The 25,942-nt window shown below is 40.1% G+C and overlaps 1 protein-coding gene across 1 annotated transcript in view; it reads left to right on the plus strand.

The window, feature by feature from the left end:
- Positions 1 to 25,942, plus strand: part of LOC126298489 (Fanconi anemia group M protein-like) — a 238,262-nt gene that overhangs the window by 116,638 nt on the left and 95,682 nt on the right. Inside the window, exons 10-16 of the mRNA XM_049989825.1 lie at positions 1,501 to 1,646; positions 1,956 to 2,072; positions 5,432 to 5,563; positions 13,681 to 13,887; positions 14,011 to 14,110; positions 14,522 to 14,668; positions 21,445 to 21,513. Of these exons, the coding sequence (XP_049845782.1) occupies positions 1,501 to 1,646; positions 1,956 to 2,072; positions 5,432 to 5,563; positions 13,681 to 13,887; positions 14,011 to 14,110; positions 14,522 to 14,668; positions 21,445 to 21,513 (918 nt within the window). The remainder of the gene's footprint in view (positions 1 to 1,500; positions 1,647 to 1,955; positions 2,073 to 5,431; positions 5,564 to 13,680; positions 13,888 to 14,010; positions 14,111 to 14,521; positions 14,669 to 21,444; positions 21,514 to 25,942) is intronic.

The raw sequence follows: 25,942 nt of genomic DNA on the forward strand, positions 1-25,942 counted from the left end.
TCCTAACAAGTGATAGGAGTGATGCGAAGGTGCTACGCCTTAGACCCTAGTTGTTTTTGTGCCCCAAGACAAAAAAAAACCGATACATATCTGTGTAGCCTCTTTCAGGGGGAAGGGAAGAACTTTTTTTTTATAATTGTCGATTTCTTCATGATTGGCAATGATAAATGTTATCTTTACAATGCACATTACATGTTCAACATCTATATAGGGTGCCCCAGGAGTAATGGCTCATACTCAGGGATATGACGAGAACAGTCATTTGAAGCAAAAAAATCTAGTAAATATGAGCTCTAAAATGCACACTATTATTGCTATGAGCACTTGTTCATCTTCACTGCTATGAAACACACATCTTCTGGTAAAGCTACTGTGAAACACATCTCTTCTACTTAACAAGTGCTTATAGCTCTTAAGATATGTATTTTAAAGTCCATGCTTACTAGACCTTTTTGCTTCCAATGATTGTTCGAATCATATGACTGAATATTGACCATTCTTCCTGAGAAACAACTGTATATACTTAACAGAGTGCAAAATATGTTTTTCCTGCTTTACAGAGGATAAAATTTTATTTGTTGCAATTTCCAATTTTTATTGTTTCCACTATAGTTTAGTACAATTGTTCATCAAATTTTAACTATGGTTGCACAGTAATGTATTTATTTACTTACTTATCCAGGGTTCATCTCACAATGATATAAAATTTGTCATCATAAGACAATGAAAACAGATAGTGCAGAATATACATACACATCGATTATGTTTTTATGAGGATAGGACAGGTAAATAGCCTTGGCCTTACTGAAGAACCCATTCCACATTTGCTTGGAATGATTAAGGAAAACCTAAATCAGAGAAGCCAAACAGTGCAATCTGCATCCTTCCGAATATGAGGCCAGTGGTCAAACAACTGAACTGTCTCATTCAATTACTCCCTATTGTACAATGTCCTTTTGATCATATACAGTTTGCCCCAGATAAGTAATAATATAAAATGTGGTTTATCACTACACAAATTATGGCCACCCACTGGTGACTCTTGCACCAGAAATGTGCACTCCTTGCACTCCCTTGAGGGACTGAGGGCAATCAAGACCCCTGCTGTGCAACTAAGGAATTCTACCAGCAGCAGTAGTGTCACAGTCAGCCACTGACTCGCTCACTCTCTCATCTACTTCCTTATTGCCATTCTGAATGCAGATGCAGCAGACATGGCATGAAAATGTGCTGCATTTTCCATTTGTGCTGTTATACTTGTTGAAATTAAAGTGCCCCTTACACACATGTGCACCCCCCCCCCCCCCCTCCACACACACACACACACACACACACACACACACACACACACACACACACACACACACCAATCTTTTCCATGTTATATCAGATCTTGTAGTCTTTGGTATACAATTATGAGCAGTAAATTTGAAGACATCTTTCAGTTAGACAACTTTGCTTTAAGCACTTGTTGTATACAGTCATCACCATCTGTTTCAGGAATACTGAAAGAAGACAAAAGCCAGCCACTTGTAAAAACAAAGCTCTCAAAATGTGATGCTTTGATTTCCTTAATAGAAGAAGTGGAACAGGGTCTTGGTGAACTCAAAATGCTTGATCCTAATTTACCAGCTTCCTCACAAAATGTATGTTTCCTTCCTCAAAATCAAAAGTACCGAATACAGATAAGTATCAGTTAATCATAATACTAATTTCTAAGTACGTAAGAAAGTATGTTCAGCTCCATTCATAAGATGTCATTGTTGATAACTAAAGTAACTTGTTCGAAAGAGTGTGAGGCAAAAAGAAACCAGAATCTCAAAACAGTAATATTGCAGAGTAATGCAATTGGTGCCTATTGAAAAGTGAAGAATGCCATGTGTAATTCGTCTGCTGTAGTGTTGATAGATGTTCATGAATGTTTCCACGTTTTTAAACTGTTTCTTTCATTTCAGAAACAAAAAGCACTACCATCACATCCAAAGTTTGAAAAATTGGAAGAATTGCTTAAGGAGCATTTCTGTAAAAATGACAATACTGATTCCGACAGCAAAGTAATAATTTTTTGTCAGGTATGATATCTCTCTCTCTCTCTCTCTCTCTCTCTCTCTCTCTCTCTCTCTCTCTCTCTCTCTCTCTCTCTCTCTCTCTCTCTGTGTGTGTGTGTGTGTGTGTGTGTGTGTGTGTGTGCGTGCGTGCGTGCGGGCGTGCGTGCGTGCGTGCGTGCGTGCGCGCAGCGCGGCGCGCTGGCTACGATTGTCAGTTTCATATACATAGTGCGTCATTCTGTTACTAGTGATCTTAGCATCAATAGAGAAAATATGTTTCTTAAGGCTTTTCCAACAGATTAGTCATAGAAATTGTTGTTGGGCAAGACATCAGATGTCGTCATGAAATTCCCACAATATTACACCAGCACAAGTGACCAACATATTCACTACATGACCCTACCAAGAAGACCAAGTGGGAGACTTGCCATACTCATACATGGGCACGAAAGACAGTATCTTAACTACAGAAAGGTCAGCACTTCTTTTCCTATGAGATATTTCTGATATTATGAACTTAACAGCGGATAAAGGCAACACAACTGTCATCCTCTCCAAATCGATGTGCTTCAGCAAGATGAACCCACTATCAGATGGCTCTGCATATTGCGTACTAAATAAGGGCCCCAATGAAGAGCTTGAGAACTCCAGAAGAACATCTCAATCTCCAATGTTGTTACCAAGAGACTATGTACTTGGGCATCTCCCTCTCAGACTCGAAGGATTCCTTAAACTTCATGAGCATTGCATACCACTTTGAACAATTGTGAGTAATGTTGAGGCTCGAACATAGTATATGGCAAAACATCTGGCAGTGCAATTGAGCCCTTTTAGAAGGAAAATGTGAGCACCATATACAAAACTCAGAAGACTTCATTCAACTCCTCTAGAACTTATGACTCACACCATCAGAAATATTCATAATTTTTGTTATGGTGTCACTTTTCACTTGAGTACCATTCCAGGAATTGCTGTTGTTCATTGACAAGAAACTGGAAGAGGAACTTCTAGATTTGTGTATATATGTGCTCACTTCAACCTATTTTTTATTCAGTGACCAGTACTTTGAACAGCCTAACAGTGTCACAGTGGGTCATCCTTTGTCACCTACTGTGGATAATCTTTTTATGAAAGATTTTGAGACGAGAACACTCTTGTTGGTGACATTAAAACCTATGTGCTTTTGGCAATCTGTCGATGACACCTACGTAATCTGGACCCACAGCACTGCATGGCTCGAGGTGTTTCTAAAACAGCTAAAATCTTGTTATTTTAACATAAAGTTTACAATTTGGAAAGAGAAAAATAATGAACTACCTTTCCTAGGTGTGTCGGTGTGGAGGAAAGATCTCTTGTAGGTGTCATACATCAGACAAACTTGTCACACCTTGAAGACAGAAGTATCGGACATTGAGAGCACACGCATCTGGAGCAACCAGAGAAACCTGCTGTGGCCAAGCGTTTTCTCAGTGTGGGCTTACTGTGGACTACAGAAGTACCTAAATTGTCTCATTGACCCCTTTGTACTGAGACAACATACTTAATGAGGCAGCAAATTCACAGCTCGACAAATCTTGTGAATGAAGATACAGGTTTTCAACTTTGCTTCACATGGGATACAGCATTGGCAATGTTAATGTTGCAGCTACCACAGAGAGGAAACCTTTAGTCAGCCAAGAGATGACTCTTCGGTGGTGACTTAAATATTTGGATTGCAATGACGAGGATAGTCACACCCCAGTGTGGACCTGTATTTGGGCATGCAGCTTCTGACAGAGGGCACTGGGGCAACCGGCAGTGGTGCACAGGATTAACAATAGCCTTTGTACCTGCAGCAGAGTCCTTGGTTCATCGTTTGACAGGTGGCATAGCTGTCCTTCTTGCTACTGATCAGGAAAACTCCTCTATTGGGCACTGAATTTCGTGCATTCACACCTGTAGCTTTCCTGCTTAGACTCACCTAAATAGAAACCCAGTAGTGTGTTCCTCACACATGAAGATTTCAATTTCTTGTGGTGATGAAATATTATGTGAATTTCTCGAGGACATCCAGTGTTTTTCCCAAGAACCATTTCTGTAGAGAAAGTATAAACTGAAAGAATTTTTTGTTAGATATGTAATGTGTGGTAAAATTACAGTCATATCATTGTTCTCAATAAAAATGTCACACTCTGTATGTAGTATGAAGTACTAACAGTACATTGTTGTACATTGCACTCAGTAACTGTTCTACACATGCGTACATGCTCGCCTCCCCCCCCCTCCCCCCCCTCCCCCCCCCCCCCCCCCCCCACACACACACACACACACACTGCGCAATGCATTGTTGTAATTCTGTTTCTCTCAGCTGTGCCCTATTGATGACATTGTTCATGTAAATTATGAGCAAGTGGATTGCATGTAACAAAATTACATTGTACTGAAGACACTGCACATGTCCCCCTAGAGTGGTATGACCGTATCTGCTAGGGTGTGTGAACCATTATAGGCAAAGAAGTTTATAATGTTTTGCACTGTCGCCAGTTTGTGTTTCTCCTAATGCTCCAGACTCTCCAGACAAATTTGTAGGGAAGTTCTGGTAGATTCTAAATACTTTGGAGGAAACGAGACCACTCACTAAAAAGCAATGCATAAACCCCCTCCCCCCCCCCCTTACACACACACACACACACACACACACACACTATTTTTCACCCATAATGAAAACTACAGTAACAAAATACTTGTCATTGTATTTACTCTTACATAAAATGTTAACATATATGCCAAAACAGATGTAACAGATACACATGGTGTAATGACATTTTAGGTTCACTTATCATGTGCTAAACTGCCTCCCCCTTCTGCATATCAACCCACCACTTGCTTTGCTGTCTGTACATCACTCGTGTTCAGTCATGAGAAACCAGAAGACATATGTATTACTGACAATGGAGTTATTTAGGTCAAAGAATCTATAACTATAAACCAGTATTATTTGCAAAGATTTACAGTATACATCATCTCATTAACAACCTTTCTCACTTGGCTGTCATAGCAGCCACAATAGTGTAAACTAACAAATGCCATACACACTAATGTGCTTCAACCAGTGCTTGTGCCATGAAGAAAAATTCTGCAATTAAATTTAAATATCGACATTTTTCTGCACACATGATAGCAGCAGAAATAAGCTTAAATAATAAGTCACATAAACACTGACTTTTATTTTGAAAATCTAGAATTATTGAAATCCTACAAAGCTTAATTTTCATGCGGGAATAAATTTAATTACTAATATTTGTGGTGTCAATATTTAAAGGTTAAAATATTTAGAAGTCTTGTTGTTTTTGTGACTACACACAGTTTCATCTTTCTTTACACATTGTATCTTCTTTTGACAGTACCGAGAAACAGTTATTGAAGCATTCAACTTGGCAAAGGTATTTGAACCTTTGATGAGACCAACTCCATTCATGGGTCAGGCAACTACAGGCAAAGTGTCTCATGGTATTACTCAGAAACAACAACTGCAGGTCTGTACACAGGGTATGTAAGCTATCCTAGAATATTAGATCATTTGCAGATACATAGCTAATTTGTAAGCGTCATAATGGGCGTTTCATGCCATGTGTAAGTGATCCTGACTTTTCATAAATTTGAAGTTTCAGACTGTAAGCAATTTTCAAATGTCATTCCAGCCACTGCAGTATGTACATAATTTAGGGAACTGCAATAGCAAAAGTTGTAGTGATGTGAGAGACAAATAGAAAAAATTACTCTGAGAAATTTGAGGCAGGGAGAGAAAGTCAGCAAAGTGAATTGTCATAGGGTGTATGTACATAAAAGTACAAAGAAACAGCAGTATGATGTCATAAGTGCCCTTTCTTATCCGTTGGTTAAATGTTATTGACGTTTTTAAATTGAACATTTAAAATTGTATTGACAAAAAAATCCTCGGTGTACATGCCGCGTCAATTCAGGATAAAACTCCAAGCTTTCGACCACTACCTCCATGGTCATCATCAGGGCTAAAACTGACTGTCATGAACTAGCGAGGTTCCCACTTTTATATGCAAAGGACAGCTTCTGATTGGCTGGAATACGTCATAGCAACAACGATATGGCGCGTAGTGAAGTGGTGCCCTCTACTTCCATAGATGTAGTTTCTATCCCGCGTTGCTTGCAGCGCCATCCCTTGAATCAGGAGGTAAAGTGCGGGAAGCTTTTCCCTACGATTTTTCTTTATCCAGTGCACTCTTCCAAGTGTTGCTAAGTGCATAGCCGTTGTCTCTGTTAAAGTATCACTAAGTCTAATTTCGACTGCTTCCTGGATCACAGAGTCCCAGTAATTCGATGTGTGGGCTATTACTCTGGTTTCTTCAAATAAAATCTTGTGCTTGTTAAGCAGGCTATGTTCAGCCACCGCAAATTTTTCCAAATACCTGTATTCAGTTGGCGCTGGTGCTCGATGCAGCGGTCGGCAATGGTTCTTAAGACTGGCCCACGTAATTCTTGCTGCATTCGTAAGGAATAGTATAAATTCCCGGCACTCTTAAGCCGAGACTATCTTTGACTGATCTCAACATATCCTTAATTTTCCTAGGTGGTCAGAAAACAGGTTTTATTCCTTGCCTCTTCAGGACTCTGCGCTATCTTGCTCATTGTAGCACTGCATTCAGGAAACCATGCTATGTGTTGGTCCTCTTCTTGTATATGTCCAGCATCGTGTCTTACTTTCTTGGACAATACTGATTTAATTTCACCGGCAGAATAACCATTCCTCTTGAAATCAGTCGTCAAATGGTTAATCTCGGGACTGAGGTGGTCCTTGTTGGAAATAGTCCTGGCTCTGTGTACTAAAGTATTCAGCATAGCTCTCTTCTGAGACAGATGATGGAAGCTACGGCTATGCAGATATAAGTCTGTATGGGTTGGCTTCCTGTACACAGAATGGCCCAGTCGTCCATCCGGCTTTCGCTCCACCAACACATCTAAAAAAGGTAACTTCCCTTCCTTCTCTACCTCCAATGTAAATTTTATGTTTGGATGTACACCATTTAAATGTTTGACAAACTACTGCAGCGTGTCGCACCTAGGCCACCAAGACTGTACGGTTTGCAAATTATTATGAAATGACGGATGGAACAGCCATGGGTTCGCCACTGTCACCAGCAATAGCGAATTTTTTCATGGAAGACTTTGAAGAACGAGTGTTGAGCAGTGCTCACCTCCGCCCATCATGCTTCTACAGATATGTTGACGATACTTTTTTAATCTGGCCACATGGCCCCCACTTTGATTATTTTCCTAAACTTTATGTTTCTACTTATGCACCAACATTTATCTTCCTGTGTAACCACTTGGAACAGAAATATACATGGTACATTATAGAATGAGAGTTTTCTAGTTATTAGTTAAGTTGAAACTTATTTAAGTTAAATTACATGATTGTAATTATTTGATTTTGTACTCAGTGTTAAGATTATCGTTTAAGTATTACATTCATGATTCATTTATTTTATATTTATTCCGTAAATCCATAAAACATTCTCACATTGGATGTGGAACATGCTGTTGCAGTTGTTATAAATAGTTAGTTGTACATCACATAATAGTGAAAACTTGACCAAACTACAATGACAAAAGACGTCATCTGAGGTACAGGTTATTGAGCCCACTTGGCATCATACAAAAAGGTTGATACCTATTAATGATTCATACACAAACTCCTCAATGACTAAATGACAATAATTATATTTCTGTAATAGTTATAATAACTTTCAAAAAAACATGAAACTGTTTGAGAAAGCCACTTATTTGATAAACTTGCGTGTGCAGCCTCTATTAATGAGTAGAAAATGTATCACAATCTGACTTAATTTACTTTCAATACTTAATTAAAAATTTTAGCAGCAGTGAAGTTTACACTGTATTGCACAGTGGCAGGTTTTATTTTTGTCAACTCAATTTATGTTATTCTCATGTTTGGAGACAGGTGAACATTCACATGCTTCGCAGAGAGTAGATTTCTTTAGAAGAAAGCGTATGAACTGAAGTGTGTATAAGGAAGCACTGCCAAGTATTCCCAACAGTCCATTAATTGGAAATAAGATGTTCTTGGACTTATCCATAAATGATTGAAATCTCTCTATTCTGGGCAATGAAGATATTTTGAGGGTTGGGGTTCGGTTGTTTGGGAGAAGAGACCAAATAGCGAGGTAATTGGTCTCATCGGATTACGGAAGGACAGGGAAGGAAGTTGACCATGCCCTTGCAAAGGAACCATCCCAGCATTTGCCTGGAGTGATTTAGGGAAATCATGGAAAACCTAAATCAGGAAGGCTAGATGCAGGATTGAACCATTGTCCTCCTGAATGCGAGTCCAGTGTGCTAACCACTGCGCCACCTCGCTTGGTTAAGAATTTTGAGAAAGAGGCAACTTCTCCTAGGAAATAAATTTCAAAGAGATATTATTTGACAGGGAAATGATAGTAAATCAGTTGATGACTTAGGAAACCAGCTTGTTGGTGTCTGTTGTAATGATAGGCTGTAAAATATTAGCTTCGCATCACCACAATAAAAGACATTTGTCTAATCTTTTAAGAAACCCCCTTGGAAACCAGTACTAGTGCAGGGGTTTGTAGAGGTCATTTTCAAATGTGAAAAGAGAGTGTTCAGTTATACTTTTTTTTTAGAAACCCAAACCACCTTTTGTTAATAATGCCTAAATAGTTAAGATGTTTGACAATCCTTACAGGAAATAATTTTTTGGAGTTTTGAAAGAGCAGCTAAAAGGGAAACTGGGTTGCAATAGTTTTACATTTGTGGCATCACTTTTTGTGGAAAGAGGTTTTACAATGGAATATTTTATTCTCTCAGGAAATCTATCCTATGCCTATATATAAAGGGTGTCTATCCTAAGAGTCATCAGATCCATTTTCTCTGGTGTTTCAACAGATATTTGCAATTCGGAACCGCGCTGCTGCTACAGTCGCAGGTTCAAATCCTGCCTTGGGCATAGATGTGTGTGCTGCCCTTAGGTTGGAAGTAGTTCCAAGTCTAGGGGACTGATGACCTCAGATGTTAAGTACCATAGTGCTCAGAACCATTTTTTGAAAGTGTCAGTTTACAAACAAAATTATTTTTGAAGTGGAAATTTACTTGTCCATTCAACAGAATAGTCCCAAATTAGTCCAGTGCAATACTGGTTTTACTGTTACGTATTAAGGGGGACAGTAAAATATGATCAGTAACGAGTACTTCAGTAGCAACAGCACTACCCTGGCTTGCACTGACTGCTACTACCACGCAGAAGTGCACTGTTCAGTCACAGCTGGAGTATTGCTTATTCCTTGTGTTTTACTGTTCCTGTTAATATGTATCAGTAAAATGAATATTGCAGCAGCCTAATGTGGTAGCACTGATCAAGTGGGTGCATAAAGTTCCAATTTAAAAATTAGTGTGTTTGAAATGAAACAAACTAGTGCATTTTGTTGATGCTGGGGGTTCTATGAAAGACATGACAAGCAGGATTTCTTTGGGCAAACAGTAACTACACTTCGCAGAAATGAAATTGCAAATATCTGCTAAAATGCCAGAGAAAATGCACTTTACAACTCTTAGGAGAGAGACCCTGTGTATTCCTTAGTCCATGCACGACAGAAGGTCCATAGTTCCAATATTATTGATTTTCTTTCCTATTGTACATGCATACTGAAAGAAGAAAACATGACTGTATATATGCCTCTGGACACACTGTAACCTCATTCTTATGAGCACTGTGCAAGATATACAGTGGTGGCAACAGAATGGCTACACAGTCTTTGAATACAAATTCTCTAAATTTATTCAACAGTGTTTCATGAGAATTACATCATATTTCCTCCAAGTATTCCTATTTAAGTTCTCTGGACATTCCTGTTGCACTTTTGTGTGGCCTACAGTGACCTGTTACAATCCTAGCAGTGTGTCTCTGAGTTACCTTGAAACCCTTGTACTCACACAGTATTCTACTTATTTCTCTAGATCAGGTTTTCAGTGGCTAATTTGAGATATTGTCAACTCAGATACCAGGTCTCTCTCCTATGGATTGTCAGCTGCATTTTCTCTGGTGTTAAGCCAGATATATGTATGTAATGTAGTTTTGGCACTGTATAATTGGAGTCAGCCGAATCAAATACTGCTCATCATGTCTTTTATATTATGCCTAATGTTGGCAGAAGGCATCAGTTTGTTTCTCGTTATGAGCGAAATTATTTTCAAAATGGAATTATACTTGCCCATTCGATTAAGTGGTCCAAGAGTAGTCTAGTGCAATATTCACGATATCAGTCTGCATTAACAGGGCAAATATATATAAAAAAAACAATGATTCTCTAGAGTTCTCTAGTGGTTATGGGATTACAACTTATAAGAACTTGTTGCTTGAAGATAAATGTTGCCTCAACAAGAACTGACCTACAGCCTGTCTGCTTAGTTACACTTACAAAGTGGTTATTAAAAATCTTTGCGATCTCCTGCTTAGTATTCATTTTATTATTATTAATTGTGAGAACTTCTTTTACACTACTGCAATATCTGTAGGTCACTCAAAAACAGCATATCCCTTGTTTCTTTAAGTTTTCCTAGCAGATCAAATACTCATTAATCTTTCAGGCATGCATCTGAAATATTATTAATTTTTGCTCAAGTATTTCGGCTGACAACTTTTCAGCCATTCTCAAGGCCAGTCACTTGCAAGTTTTTTTAATCACCTTACACAATAATGTAGAGTAAACACGTGTGTCAGAGATAACACTGTTGGTAACAATGGGCATAAAGTTTTATCTATGACTGATGCTCTGTCTGCTAACAGTGTTATCCCTGACGCGTCTATGTCTACTCCACAGTACTGTGTAGAGTTACTTAAGATACTTGCAAGTCACTCACCTTGAGAACTGCTGAAAGATTTTTGGCCAAAATATTGGAATGGGAATTAATAATATCCTGAATGCATATCCAAAAGATAGTGGAAAATCCTTTGTTGTTAAAAAACTACTTTTGATGCGTTTCAGGCTTAGGCCATCCTCACCACATCTAATAGAGTGCCTTCATACATAACACAACAAAAGCTCCCCAAATGACTGTGTCGCAACTTAAGTATTATTAAGATTTATCGCAATATTGAAGGCTCTGGAGAAAGTTACTCCTGTGTCACTTCTTATTACATCCTGCATACTTTTGACTTTATTGCCCAAACTCTTAATTCTGTCAGACAAATTCACACACTGTATTTAGAATTATACTGTTGTTTTTTATCTCTGTAGGAATCTGTGCCTCTGTAACCTGTTCCTTGAAGTGCATGTTGTACATTCTTTTTGGAAATACCTATTTTAAAATGGGTTGCAATGTCATTACTAATGAGTTATGTTTATAATTTATATTGAGTTCTAAATAAATGGACTTCCAGTCAACTTTCTAGAAGTTCTGTTTAAATCTTTGAACTGCTAATTATTTATGAACCTCCTTGTTCTCTGAGCAGTCCATAGTGTTTGCAGACACATTGTGAATATAGTCATGGCTGTGACCATTCGTCTGGCATATCTAGAAGACCGTTTATAACTTATATGATAGCAATATTGTTTTAGCGTCCAACAGTTATTTGGATCGGTGTTGGATACTAAAACAATATTGCTAGTCTGCCTACTTAGCTGAGTGTTAATGACTGTTAATGTGCTTGCCTACCATGTAGTGCCCCTTGTTCAATTCCCGGCTGGGTTGGAGATATTCTCCGCTTGTGGACTCGGAGTTGTGTTGTTCACAGTATCATGTCATCCTCATCACTAGCACGAAAGTCACCCAATGTGACGTCAACTGAAATAAGGGTTGCAACTCAGCAGCCGAACTTCCCCAGTTGGGGCTTCCCGGCCAACAATGCCACATGATCATTTCATTTCAGTGATTTGGATTCTGCACCCAGCCTGCTTCTAGCTCCTGATGGAGAAGTTAATGTGAAGGGTTTAGAGTCCTCTACTTCAACTCTGAGTAATGTGTCAAAGCTCACAAAGTACATCATCAGTGCAAGCAATGTGTCAACTTTCTTCTTAGAAGTAGTAGTAGCCATTGTGCTATATAATCAACTGATGACAACCTGTCAATGTTGTCATCTGATTTATTGAGCACCCGATCATCTGGTAGTCGACGAGATGGTATTCAGTAGTCAGAGTAGTAGTTAACAATCCACCACCCTCATTGTTGGTAGATGTGCACAAATGGAAGTGCCTTATCCACTGTCAGTAAATTCCATAGTGAATGTAAACTCATACAAAAATTTCCTCCGTGTCTTTACCTTGCCCCGGGGCAGTTAGTACAATCAGATTATGGTAAGACTGTGGCTCAAGGTATTGATGACATCACTGCCTGTTATGTGATGCATACCACAAACTAGGGCATTAGCAAGACCTGTCTTGGCTGGTGGGCAAAACAAACAACTGTTGCTAGCACATTGCACTCTTGTCTTGCCAGTTCCAATGTCTCCATGGTACCAAGTTTCACCGATCACAAGCCCCTCATTTTACTATTCGGTTCCCGCTTGAAACTTCACTGTAAGGTAGTGCAGCAGCTGCAGTGTTTAACACACATTTGCACTTGCCATGTTGCTCAGCTACACAGTCTGATATGCACAAAGTGCTTTGTTGTGCCGTAGGCACCAATCAGCAACACACCCTCAACAAATCGAATGGAATGTGAAGTAGCAACAGAAAAATGTTGTGATCTGCTACTTCACACGGTGGTGCTGCTGTCCACTGGGGTTGACCAGAGCACCTGTCTAAAGGCGAAGACCTAGCATGGCACACATATTTGTATTATGACATTGGATTAACATAACTAATGGTGTCTTATTATTAGCTGTGGTCAGATGTGAACACCGGGTGGTAATCCCACCCGTACTTCATTCCCACATACTGAAGCTACTCCACATGGCACATTGAGGAATTTACAGAATGAAGACAATGGTGTGAGATCTCGTGTACTGGTCCAACGTTGACACCACCATAGAAGATACAGACCAGAACTGCCAGGGTTGCACCCACAACCAATCAGCCCTGGATCAGCATTTCAACCCTTGGCTCCACCTTGACAACTGTTAGGACTGTAAAGACAGTGGTATTGAGCACCTGACAACAGCACTGTTCCATCAAGTCCCAGATTCTGAAACCAAACAGATAGCCAGGATCTTCAAAACCCAAATATCTGAGATAATGATTACTCCTTCCGATTTGGGAAAGTACTCACCAGTTTTCTTGCAATATACCAGTCAGCTCCTGTAAATAGATGTCGTCCAGCACAAATGTTTGATGTTGCAACTGGCCAGGGTCAATAGGCAGACATCGAAATCAGTTCCAGTTGCATCAAAACATATTTTGTCTTTAACAGATTTTAATCCATTGGGTTCACAAAATTTTCATCATTGAAATGTAGTGTTAATTTTACTTTCATTATTTTTAGTGATCTTTCCTTTCTCATTTTGTATTAGTAAGTCTTGCAATATCACTGCTATTTCAAAGTTGTGGAAATATTTTTTTTTAAATTTTTGTCCACTTGTATATGTATTATCTGTTTATACTATAATGTTTATTAAATTACTCTGTCTCTTTATTCTGTTAATCAGGTGATGGAAAAATTTCGATCAGGTAGTTTCAATATCCTGATATCTACATGCGTAGGGGAAGAAGGTTTAGATATTGGTGAAGTGGACTTAATCATATGTTTTGATGCACATACTTCTCCTGTTCGACTTATGCAACGCATTGGAAGAACAGGCCGTAAAAGGGAAGGGAAAATAATTATGCTCATAACTGATGGGGCTGAGCTACAGGTCAGTGTGAACTTTTTACAGCAAACGCTACATGACTCTTCCTACTGAGCCAAGTTTGAACATACATTATTCACACCAGTCAGCTATTTTTCTTCATGTTGGTTTCTGTTGTTGCAATTTTAGCGCTACAAAAGAAGTTTGCATCAACAGGATACAGTAAGTAAACACGTAATAGACAGCCGAATGGTCTTGTGTCCCAACAGTCCACGTATGGTGCCCACAGGTAAATCTATGTAGGAAATAATTTATTATTGTAACAATCAACTATTAATTTTACGTGGTAAATTTCTATTATCGTGGGTATTTTCTAACCATAAGTAATGACATGCACTGCTTAACAAGAGGTATTGTATCAAATTATTGTCTTGTAAAGTAGCTTACTGAGGAATCTTTTAAATGGAAGAAATAAAAACTTGTGAAATAAGTTTTCTTCGTTTGTTTAATACATTATATTCACAGTCATGAAGATCAAATTCAGAAACCTGGTGTTGTTCTTTTTCCTTGTGACTCACCTGTTTCCAGTAGCTCCCCAATCTGGCAGGTTATAAGTAGATGCACTGCTTCTATCAACAGAATGCTAGCACTATATGTAAGTTTTAAATCCAATTTAAACAATTCATGTTTATTGTTGCAGGTCTGAATCCTAAGGTCCATGAAATTATAATAAAAGTTAACCAGGTAGATGAGAAAGTAACCGAGAAAGCTGTGAAGAAGGGAAAAAGAAAACCAAAAACAATGGACCTGAAAACTATGTGGGCTAAATCATTAAAGAAATTTGGAGGTGTGTTAAGAAGTAAAGCATTAAAAATAATAATAATAATTATTATTATTATTAATTCATTCAGGTTTGTGTCACAGTTGTATACAATTTCTTGGTGGTAACTGGTTTTGAATGTTAACATTCATTCTCGATCATTGCCTGCTTTTTAAGTGTTTGTTGGGGCACTATTCCACTGATAGACTTGCATAACATCTACATCTTACAGATCCACATAACAAAAGTGGTCCTGCAATTTGTAGTATTGGCCTTTGATGTGAGATAGTATGTTGACTGTACTGTATAGTCATAGCACTGTTGTTATGTGGATCTGTATTATGTAGATGTTTTGCAAGTGTATCAGTGGAGCTGTTCTCTAAGAAACACTTGAAATGTAGACAGTGGTTTGAAATGAATGTTAAAGTTCAAAACTTGCCACCACCAAGAAATTATCCACAACTGTGAAAGAAATCTCAATAAATAATAATCAAATTTAAATTTATGGTCATTTTACTTACAAAATAATGAAATTTACATAAAATAATAACTAATAGCATTATGCAGGTGTACTCTGTTAACTACAGTTTTTTGGCTGATTAAAAAATTTGAAAGATGGGATTGTGTGTGATGCTCGCAATCAGTACCTGTATGCCTTTAATAGCTGACAAACTGCTAAAAGATTATCCAGCTGATGGCATGGAAGCTTATGATTCTCCACCGACTTCTCCATGTTACAGCTTTTAGATTGTCAAAATCACCAGACTGTAGGCCAATCAGCACATTACCTGCAATATCTAAAGTTGGAGTAAATTGTTCATAAACAGCTGATGGATTACCTGGAAACTTTTCATATCCATACTAAATATGTCAGTCTTCTGAAAACACCATAGCATGGCAACTGCATCAATCAAACTGATTGAAGACATCCAGCATGCTGTGGACAGACATAAAGTGTCCATTTTAACACTGCTTGATTTCAGCAAGACTTTGGCGCTATTGATTTCACTGTGAAAGTGAAACAGGTGAATCTCTCAAACAGTGTAATTCTGTGGGTCAACGGTTATCTCAAAAACAGATGTCAGTCAGTCATCTGCGGTTCAAAGAAGTCCTCATGGACGCTTGTGCTGTCTAGAGTCCACCCATGTTAAGTTCTAGGTACATAGCTTCTCTCACTGTATATCAAAGATATTTCATATATTCTTCATCCTTATAACTGCCCCTTATACATTGATGCCATCCAGTTGTATCTGATCACTAGCCCTAAGAAATTGTTGCTGCTCAGGTGTGAATGACAATCTTCATTCAGTATAATGATGGCCACCAAACCTGCATCTTAAACCAAACCTTAAGAAGTAACAAGTCATCCTCATATAACATTAAAAGTCAATAAGCAGACATTTTTGTGAAATATTATCTCCAATACTTCTTAATGTTATACAGTTACCACTTAAAAATGGGTAAAGACCTCAGTATCATCTAGGATAAGCATCTACATTGGGAAAACAATCTATTCCAGCATGCAGGAAAACTGTCTCCTGCCTACGTCCAGCCCAAAAATTTAAAACAGTATTTCCACGTCAAATTGGACAAAAACTAGTTCAGTCTTTAGTACTACAAATCTTTTCTGGTGAGATGTAGTTCAACATAGCACAAATTGTGAAATCTCTGTATGACTGCAGCTAACTATGAATGCTTATATAAGATATATGTGTAACATTTTGCTAATTGATTACATAAGTCCTTCCTATGTTCAGGTAGGTTCGACGAAACTGGATAGGTGACATCATTTTCATGTGCTTCATTTATGTCATCAGCTTCTTAGTTGCTTGTGTTCTCAATACATCTCTTCACAAATCAAATACCTATAATCAGTCTGTAACTGCAGTACCAGATTGCATACATCCAACATCTTGGCTGTATCATTGCATAACATTAGTCTTTATGTATCTCCAGATAAATAAATAAATATCAGTTACATGAACCACACTATTCTTTCCAATGAAAATAATCAGTTATTGATAATATACTGTAAATGGACAGATAAAAAAATCTACTCATCAAGCAGTGACTGGGAAACACACACATGCAAAAGGATTTAAGCTTTATAAGCTTTCAGAGCCAATGGCTCCTTCTTCTGAAAGAACAGTTGAAGGGGAAGGAAGAGAGGTGAATGGAAACGTCTGGAGAGGTTTAGGGAAAGGGATACAATTCAGAAAACTCACCCAGAACCCCGGGTCAGGGGAGATTTACTGGACGGGATGAGAAGGAAAGACTAATTGTTAGGGACTGTGCCAGTATGGTATTCTTTCCATTATACAAGAAATACAAACTGATCAGTTTCAGGCTAGGTGCCCCAAATTTTAATATCTGCCAGGTTTCAGATATTAAATAAAGGAAAAGCCAGCCAGCACTTAATCACATGATTCTCATTTTTGTGCGAGCTGTAGGTAAACCAAGTTAAAAAATTTAGTTAACAAACAGTTCAACAGTGTTTATGCAATCAGTTATTAAAAATATTACATTTATAATATTATTTGTTGACAGTGCTGCATAACTTTCTTCATATTAAGAGAAATTAGTATTTGGAGTGCCAGTAAGCTACTTTTTGAGTACAATATATCAGTCTCAGGTTTGTCATAATACCATTCTCAAATCAACATATGCGTAATTATTCTCAAAAAAAACTTATAAGGATAATTTGTTATGTGTCATATGTGGTCTGGTAATCTTTTTGTTGTCTTCCACATTGTTGTTTGTGTAATTAATATGATAATCATCATTAACAAAGTGCTTATCATTCAAAGTGTTTATCAGTCATATCGTGCCAATGTACATCCATATGTGAGGCTCACAGGAGAGGGGCCTGTACCAACAGATGTGGCTTCCCAGATACCCATTGCCTGCTTTCTGACTTCTTAAATGATATCCATGAGCCAATTCCTTCATTGCCTCTCCACCATCCCTACCCCATTACCACCTAGCACCCTACTTGTCACTGCTGTTGCCACTTCTCTATACACACACACATCCCTTATACTCTTGACCGTCCCAACATTAGGTGCTACCTCCCCCAACGCCCTGCCAACTCCCAAAACAACACTTCATTTCTGATTTGTGTACACATAATCATCTATATCATTACCTACAACTGCTTCTTGTGTTAATGGACCATATAGAGAAATCCTTCCTAGCCATCAAGATCCTAAGTCCCTAATACGATTGAGGTTAATTGGTCATATTTTAATGAGTTGCACCCAGGGCCAGGACACTGTATTCTCATTCATTAAAATGTTCTGTCCCATGTACTTTACCTGGCTGCTGTCTGCCTACTTAGCTGGATGGTAACATACTAGCCTCCAATGTAAGCGGGCCCAGGTTTGATTCCCAGCCAGGTTGGGGATTTTTCTCCACTCAGGGACTGATTGTTGTGTTATTCTCATCATTATTTCATCCTCATCTCCAGCACGCCCAATGTGGCATCAACTGAAATAAGACTTGCACTTGGCGGCCGAACTTCCCCGGATTGAGCCTCCCCCCGATGCCATATGGTCATTTCCATTTACCTTGCTGGCCTCATCCCAGTGTGCCACCTTCCTAGATGTTGGCTTCCCTCTGGTTTGCTTCATAAAACCTCCATCCATATAAAGCGTACTAACCATCAATAATACCACAGTTTGATAGCTTCCATCCCTCTTATGCTAAAAAGTCTCTCGCAGTGCTGTCACTCGCAGAGGTACATCTTCAGTGATGAACAGTCCTTTACACATACTGACTGACTTAATGAATCCTTCACAGACAGCTACTATCCTTCCTCCTACCCCAAACTTAGCACAGAAACAGCTCTCTCGTGCTACATTCATGAAACCTTTGGTTTCTCCAGTCACCCTTGCTTACCAGCTTAGATGAACTGGTCCAGAACAGCTTAACCACATGCTCCACCAGGCCTTCAGCTACATTTCACATGTCTTAAAATCAGAAACATGCTTCCAAAAAATGCTTTCCGTGTTTCCAAAAGTGCTATTTGCCACCCAACAATCCATATGCCATACCTGCCACCAGCCTTGCCTCACTGATTATATCCTTGTGAAAGATTTAGGCATAATACCTGTTACATCCACCTACTCATTACCATATTTTATGGACTATAGGATGCTGTGGACTATAGCCATGCCTTAATTTTTAAGCAATTTCTTTAAAAAATAATATTTTTAACATTTTTATTATTAAATTGCAAAGACAGACTTCAAAAAAAATTCTTTGCTTATAAAATCAAACTGACTTTTAAAATCTATTAAAATTGTCACGTGAACCTTATTCTTCTTCTTCTTCGTCATATCTTCACTGCCATCAAGAGTGTTACTTATGTCAGACTTCTTGAAAGATTTAACAATAATGTCTTCTCTCACTCTAGATCATGACTGTTTTATCTACTGACACACTTGTTTGATTGTAGGTCAATTTAAAGCTCCATTCAGCATGAATTCATGTTGGACTTCGTCCATCATCCATTTGTTCCATTCCTCTCTCGTATACACTTCAGATTGTTTATTTATCGAGATATCAAAAGGTTGTAATTGTAAAGTAAGTCGTCCTGGAATAACAGCAAGTTCTGTATTTCCCCCATTCCGCTGTCTCTGTTACTCTTTCACATAATTTTTCAAATGTTTACAAAACTGATCTAGCACAAGAATAGAACTCTTCTTCAGTAAAGCACCTTTCCTTCTCTTCCACACTCAGTTAATCCATAATTTGATACCAGCCTTGTCTAGCCATCCCTTGTCATGTAAATGAACACCACCACATGGCAGTATTTCAGAAGGTTTTGGCACTGTTTTGTGCTTGAAAATGATCATTGGATTAAGTTTAGTACCACCAGCACAACCTGAAAGGACAACAGTGTAGTGGATTTTTTCATGTCCACTTGTTTTTATACTTAACAGTATTCTTTCATGGCAAAGGTTCTGTTACTCGGCACATCAAATATCAGAGGAGGTTCATTCATATTTGTTATTTGGCTTAGTTCCACACTGATTTTCTTTCAATGTTGAACAATAAAGCGATGAAAAGACAATATTATTTCTAATATTATTTCTTCACACTCTTGTGGCATTTTCTGAGATATTTTCATTTTGGGTTGCATGGTAAGTCCATGACACTTCACAAACCTGTGGCACCAGTCAACTCCACCCTTAAAATATATTAAGTTACACTGTAGTGCTAGCTTATGAGTGTGTATTCGAACCATTTCTGTATTAATTCCAATGCCATTTTGACAGTGTCCTTGAATCCATGTCTATACGTCATCTTTTCGTTTTGGTCATTTTGCATTCAGACCTCTATTTGCACATGTAGTCTTCCACTTTTTTTTTCCCTTCACTAGCCTGCTAATCGCTGTTTCCATGTTCTTCTGCCTATGCTATTAATTTCAATTTGTAGTCCGCCTCATATGACTACCTTTATTTTTTTCCATTACGAAACTAGCTATTAACAAAAAATATTGTACTGTTACCGATAACACAGATCACATTTAATTCAAGTTCACTGACACCGTAGACTGCAGTGACACATCACAGGCTTGACAGTATTCTGGGTTTGTGATGGTGGGGCAGGAGGGAGACAGTGTTAGCAAGATTGTGAATCCCCGCAACTCATGTTCGTCGCATTGGTGCACTGCTGCTGTCAGTTGAATCCAATATTGCCAGGTAGAGATAGGTTTCCCACGACATTGAATATATGGCCATTTTTAAGACTGGCAGGAATTTTAAATCAAAAATGAACATTTTTATATTAATTTTGAATATAAGACACACCTGAATTTTGGAAGCAATTTTTTTGAAGAAAAGTGCATCTTGTATTCTATATAATACGGTACATCCTGTTCCATCCTGTCACAGGTGTATCTTGCTTTTTATAAGACAGGTACGCTATGAAAGCATCAGTGTCACTTAGCAGTCATGATACTACTTCTGTACAGAATTTCATGTGGGTGTGCACACCAGTAAGCTGGGCTCATGAATTAGCTACCACTACCAAACTGGCTAAGAGAAAAGTCAGTTATCCAGTGGTAGATTATGCTGCTAAGCAAACATGGTCAACTCCAGTGGCTACCTAGAACCCATGCCACCTGGATCCCCCACCCCTCTCCCAGTATGAACTTCGCTTAGTTGTATAGATGCTAGTTTTCTTACAACACAGCCTTTTTCTGTGCAGTCCCCAAGACATCAATCTCTTCTAGCCCCTGTCCCTCACCCACATCCACTCCTGTCTACATACCTTTCTCCCCACTCCTCCCACTCTTCTCTCTAATCCAATCAGTTAACCTTCACACCACATTGTTTCCCCATCATAAGTTCTCCACATGCAACTTCCCCTGCCTACATCAGGGTGAACTTGACTCTGTCACATTCCTGTCCTGTTACCAAACTGCTTCTCCCTCTCCCCCTCCCCCTCCCCCTTCCTCTACTATAAGTCCACTTTGCATGTCCATCTCCTCATTCATCACAGCTACCCTTCCATAAGTTTCTTGCATTGCTTCTCTGGTTTCATACGTCAGATGGCTATAAACCTTCCTATAAATAAAATTGCAACACCAGGCAACAGTTTGAAACTGCCTGTTATGTGCTCCAATAGTATTTTGTTTCGACTAGCTGTTGATTAAAATGTCATGGCATAAAATTTCAAAATATTTCATTAAATTGAGATACTAAAAAATTAAATCTGTTGCACAATTACAGTTAGTACTTTTTCCATGTGGACATACAGAGAGGTTGTTTGAAAAAAAAATCAACTTTTTCTTCCAGAAACTGAAAAATGTGAATCTTCAACAACAGAGATCTTGGAATCAGCTTTACTCCATGATGTTGAGAAAGGTATGTTAGGTTTAACATTTTTGTATGGGAATATTGATGTTGTTGCATGAGGAAAAAATGTGGATTGGCCTTAAAGTAATTTCTTTGTATCTACAGGGTGTAACTAAATTCCCCCCTTTACAAGTTTTGAGGACTTGTTGTGGGGACCAAGATGATTAATTTTAGCATAGGAACTCCTGTTGAAATTTATCGTTGTCCTGCTACACACAGCACATGTCGCTCTCTGACTTCTGCTGCTTGTTGTCTTGGTCCACTTAGAAGTAAGGCTTGAGGTGATGACCACTGACGGTAACACAGATATGGTATCTCCATACTATGTTCTGGTACACCTGATCACCAGTCCCTGGTCCTCCATCATCTGTCACAGCCATAACCCATACCAGTAGGTCTTCGCCAGATGCCACAGGGATCTTGTAAATCAAGAATTTGATGTTACCCCACAGGTAGTAGTCTAGCTAGTTTAAGGTGGGAGAATGTGCAAGCCAGGCAATCGGGCCTCCATGACCCATCCCAAATCATTGCTCCAGATGATCTCAGGCTGCATATGAAAAATGAGGTGGTTCGCCATCGTGCTGCAACCACACATTTTGACACACGTGATTGGCACATCTTCCAAGAGCCTGTGCAGTTCACCAGCAAAGATTTGCAAGTAAGTGGCACTCATGGAAGAAGATATGACCCAATGACACATCCATCCAGGAACTCAGCCCAAATGTTCAGATTGTGTTGTTCCTGCAGCCTGTGGCGGCACGCAGTAGTCAGGTATTCATCAGCCCATACATGACTGTTGTGAGAATTGAGAACACCTTCCCTGATGAACTTGGTTTCATCCATGAAAAGGATCTACTGTGAGAAATCAGACTTTTCCACTCAGTGGTGCAAGAACCACCTGCAGAAGTGGACTTGTTATGCAAAATCCTGTGGCTCCATTGCTTGTATCTTCTGGGTATGGCATGGGTGTAGCTGCTGCTCACGCAGAACACACCAGACTGTATGGTGATCAAAACTCAGTCTATGTGCTGCGTTTCTAGTACTCATTGTCATGTCTCCTTCCACTGCATGGGATGCAGACTTTTCAAAGTTGGGTGTGTGGCACCGCTGTCTAGCACCACAGTCGACTCTGCTAGTGGTGTATGAACCCATACCTGATGCCCACTGTCCACCGCAGCAAAGAGGGAGTGCATAGCTGTCAGGTGGCGTGGAAAATGCTCTGAAGACAACTAATAAGCAACTCTCCTACTGCACCAAATTAACCATACAATAAGATCATATTGGCATATTCCACAAATCTGTAATTCACCATGGTTAACAGCAATGCACTTAAAATGAAATGTATGTACAGTTTGCATCCTGTTCTGTAGTGAATGATGACTACTAGACAGTAATACAGCATGAACAAAGACAACAAGAACAGCAGCAGGTACACACATCTATGAGTAGATCACAAATGGCCATCACCTTTAACACATCTCCAGAGCAGCAAGTTCCATATTTAGCTATTCTTGTGTTTTCTTAATTGTATATATTGCTTAAATTTTGTGCATGTTTTCATATTTTAGAGGCTTAATTTCACATTATGTAACTGTGTATTTAGGCAGTCAGTATCGCTTTCCTTGATCATTTGTTTGTTTTGAAGACAAGTGACCATTCACTGCAGCCTAGTTAGCCAGTGAGTCCAGCTCCATCTGTCACTTGTGATACATCTCCAGGGCACCAAGTCACATATTTATCATTTGCTCTGTTTTCTTAATAGTATATACTGCTTAAATTTTGTGCATGTTTTCGTGTTTATGAAATTTATTACCAGCATCAATTGGTGACACGTCAGGTGGGTAACAAGTTGTGTATCTAGGTATCTGTCAGAATTTATAGTTTACTTCTTCAGTTAGTGTTGCTAGGATAGGTAGGATGTATGCATGCTGTGTACTGATGCAGGAGGAGGTGGCTGCAATTCGCGAACAGATTAATGTGGTTTTGGCTATGGTCAGCCCTCTCAGGCTGCTGCTTTGGGATGTAATAGTGGCAGAGAATCTGGCGCATCACGCGGGACACCTCAGGTATCACTTATTGCACCCACAGGCCCTGCTGCCAATGCATCTCCTAGTGTACTTGATGCATAGATCTGCCCTCAGAGCAGGATGAGTGGCAGGACATAACGCATTCACATTGCTGGAGGCAGAGGACCAGTGTGGAGGCTGGGTGTCTGGCCCGGTCTATTCATCCTGTGAATGAACAGGTGGCCACTCCCTGCTAGTTATTGGGAGCTCCAACATTGAGTGTGTTATGGAGCCGCTTAGGATAGTGTTCATGGGTGGAAAGAAAGCCAGTGCACACTTGATATGTATGCCTGTGGGCCTCATTCAAGAAGTGGAGGTGGCCTTGCCTGCAGCTATTGAGCATGCAGGGTGCAGTCATCTGCAAGTTGTGGAGGATCAACAGTGTCTGTCAAATGGGTTCTGAGGTCATCTTCAGTTCACACAGGTGTCTGGTGGAGGTGGTGAAAGCAGCTGGCCTCGCACTCGGGGTGCAAGTTGAGCTTGCAATTTGCAGCATTGTTCCCAGAGCTGATAGGGGTCCTTTGGTTTGGAGCTGAGTGGAGGGTCTTATCCAAAGGCTTCATTGACTCTGTGGCAGTCTTGGTTTCAGATTTCCTGACTTGCATTATCAGATGGGGAACCTTAGGACTCCCCTTGACAGGTCAGGGGTACACAACACAACGGTATCAACTACTCAGGTAGCAGAATACTTGTTGAGTGCACATGGGGCTTTCTTAGACTAGGCGGTAGTTTGAGGTACTCACCAGTTGATACTTAGATTGGGACATCAAACAATGTTCAGAGTAATGCACTTCAAATGTCAAAATTTTATCAGTAAATTGTCAAAGTATTCATAACAAAGTTCCTGAATTTACTGCCCTGTGTGAAATTAATCACACTAAAATTATTCTTGGAACAGAGAGCTGGCTAAAGTCCAAAGTAAAAAAACTCTGAAATATTTAACAAGTAATGGAGTGTTCATTGGAAGAACAGAATAGATGCCAAGGGAGGTGGACTTTTCATCGCAGTTGACAAAAATATTGTCTCTATTGAGGTTGAAGTTGAGTGTGACAGTGAACTTATCTAGTTGCATATAACAGGTCCAGCTGAAACCAAGTTAATTGTTGGATGTTTTCTGTTGTGGTTGGCAGGAGAGCCAACCCCGTATTTCTAACGGAGGCCCAAATGCACGCGTCTCAGCTCACGCAGGCTGGCGTGAGGTCTGGAACATGACAAGGGAATTACAATTGAGAAAAACGGACGTAGCTGGTGGAATACTTAACTTTAATCCATTAATGGAGAACGTCCCTCTTTATGGTACATGATTCACAATATCAATAGTACGGATACTGGCGCCTTGCTAGGTCATAGCAAATAACGTAGCTGAAGGCTACGCTAACTATCGTCTCGGCAAATGAGAGCGTAGAAGTCAGTGAACCATTGCTAGCAAAGTCGGCTGTACAACTGGGGCGAGTGCTAGGAAGTCTCTCTAGACCTGCCTTGTGGCGGCGCTTGGTCTGCAATCATTGATAGTGGCGACACGCGGGTCCGACGTATACTACCAGACCACGGCCGATTTAAAGGCTACCACCTAGCAAGTGTGGTGTCTGGCGGTAACGCCACATTCCTCCCCTGCAAATCTGCGTACGGTTGTGGTATAAAGCTTCTGCCCGCCGTGGGGAGGACCCCATGTTGACGTATGCGACGAGGTGGGGAGCCTAACAGGCGAGGCTGTGCCACCCGCACCCTGCCATTCGGACCACAGGGAGCTAGGAAACGCCTGAAAACCTGCTCCAGGGTGCACACCAACATGCGGTGTATGCGCTCGTAGAGAGACAGGAGGGGCCGAAGGGTCTACCTCCATCGGGCCGGGGCACTCGACGGGCGAAGACGACATATGGTCCGGAGCGGGCAAGAGTTCTGTGTCGGAGGAAAACTGGTCACGGGAAGCGATTGGCGGCACGTGACCCAGCCGGGTGCCCGGCGGTTGCAGCAACGCGTCCACTGCGTGCGTCGCCGGCGGGAGAGCAGGCGGCGGCAGCTGTCGCGGCGGCGTGGCGCCATGGGGCAAAATGGAAGGCAGCGTCGGTAACACCTGGGGCTGAGGCGAGCCAGTAGATGGGTCCCCGGGGCGCTGACCGGACGGCACCGTCACTGAAAGCAGACGTCGAGCGGCAGATCCCGTGCGACGACAGAGGCGCAGCTGATTGAGATGCTGACGCACCTCAACAGACTCCCCCAAAACAAGATACATAGCGCGTCCGATGCAGCGAAGAATGCACCCTTCGAGCCAACGCCGTGAACCTCGATAGTGGCGATAGTAGACAACGTCACCTGGACCAAAAGCAGGTGTCTGCCGCTTCACAGGAAGCTGATGCGGCGGATGTAGCAAA

This window comes from Schistocerca gregaria, chromosome X, assembly GCF_023897955.1.
Source record: "Schistocerca gregaria isolate iqSchGreg1 chromosome X, iqSchGreg1.2, whole genome shotgun sequence".
Lineage (NCBI taxonomy): Eukaryota > Metazoa > Arthropoda > Insecta > Orthoptera > Acrididae > Schistocerca > Schistocerca gregaria.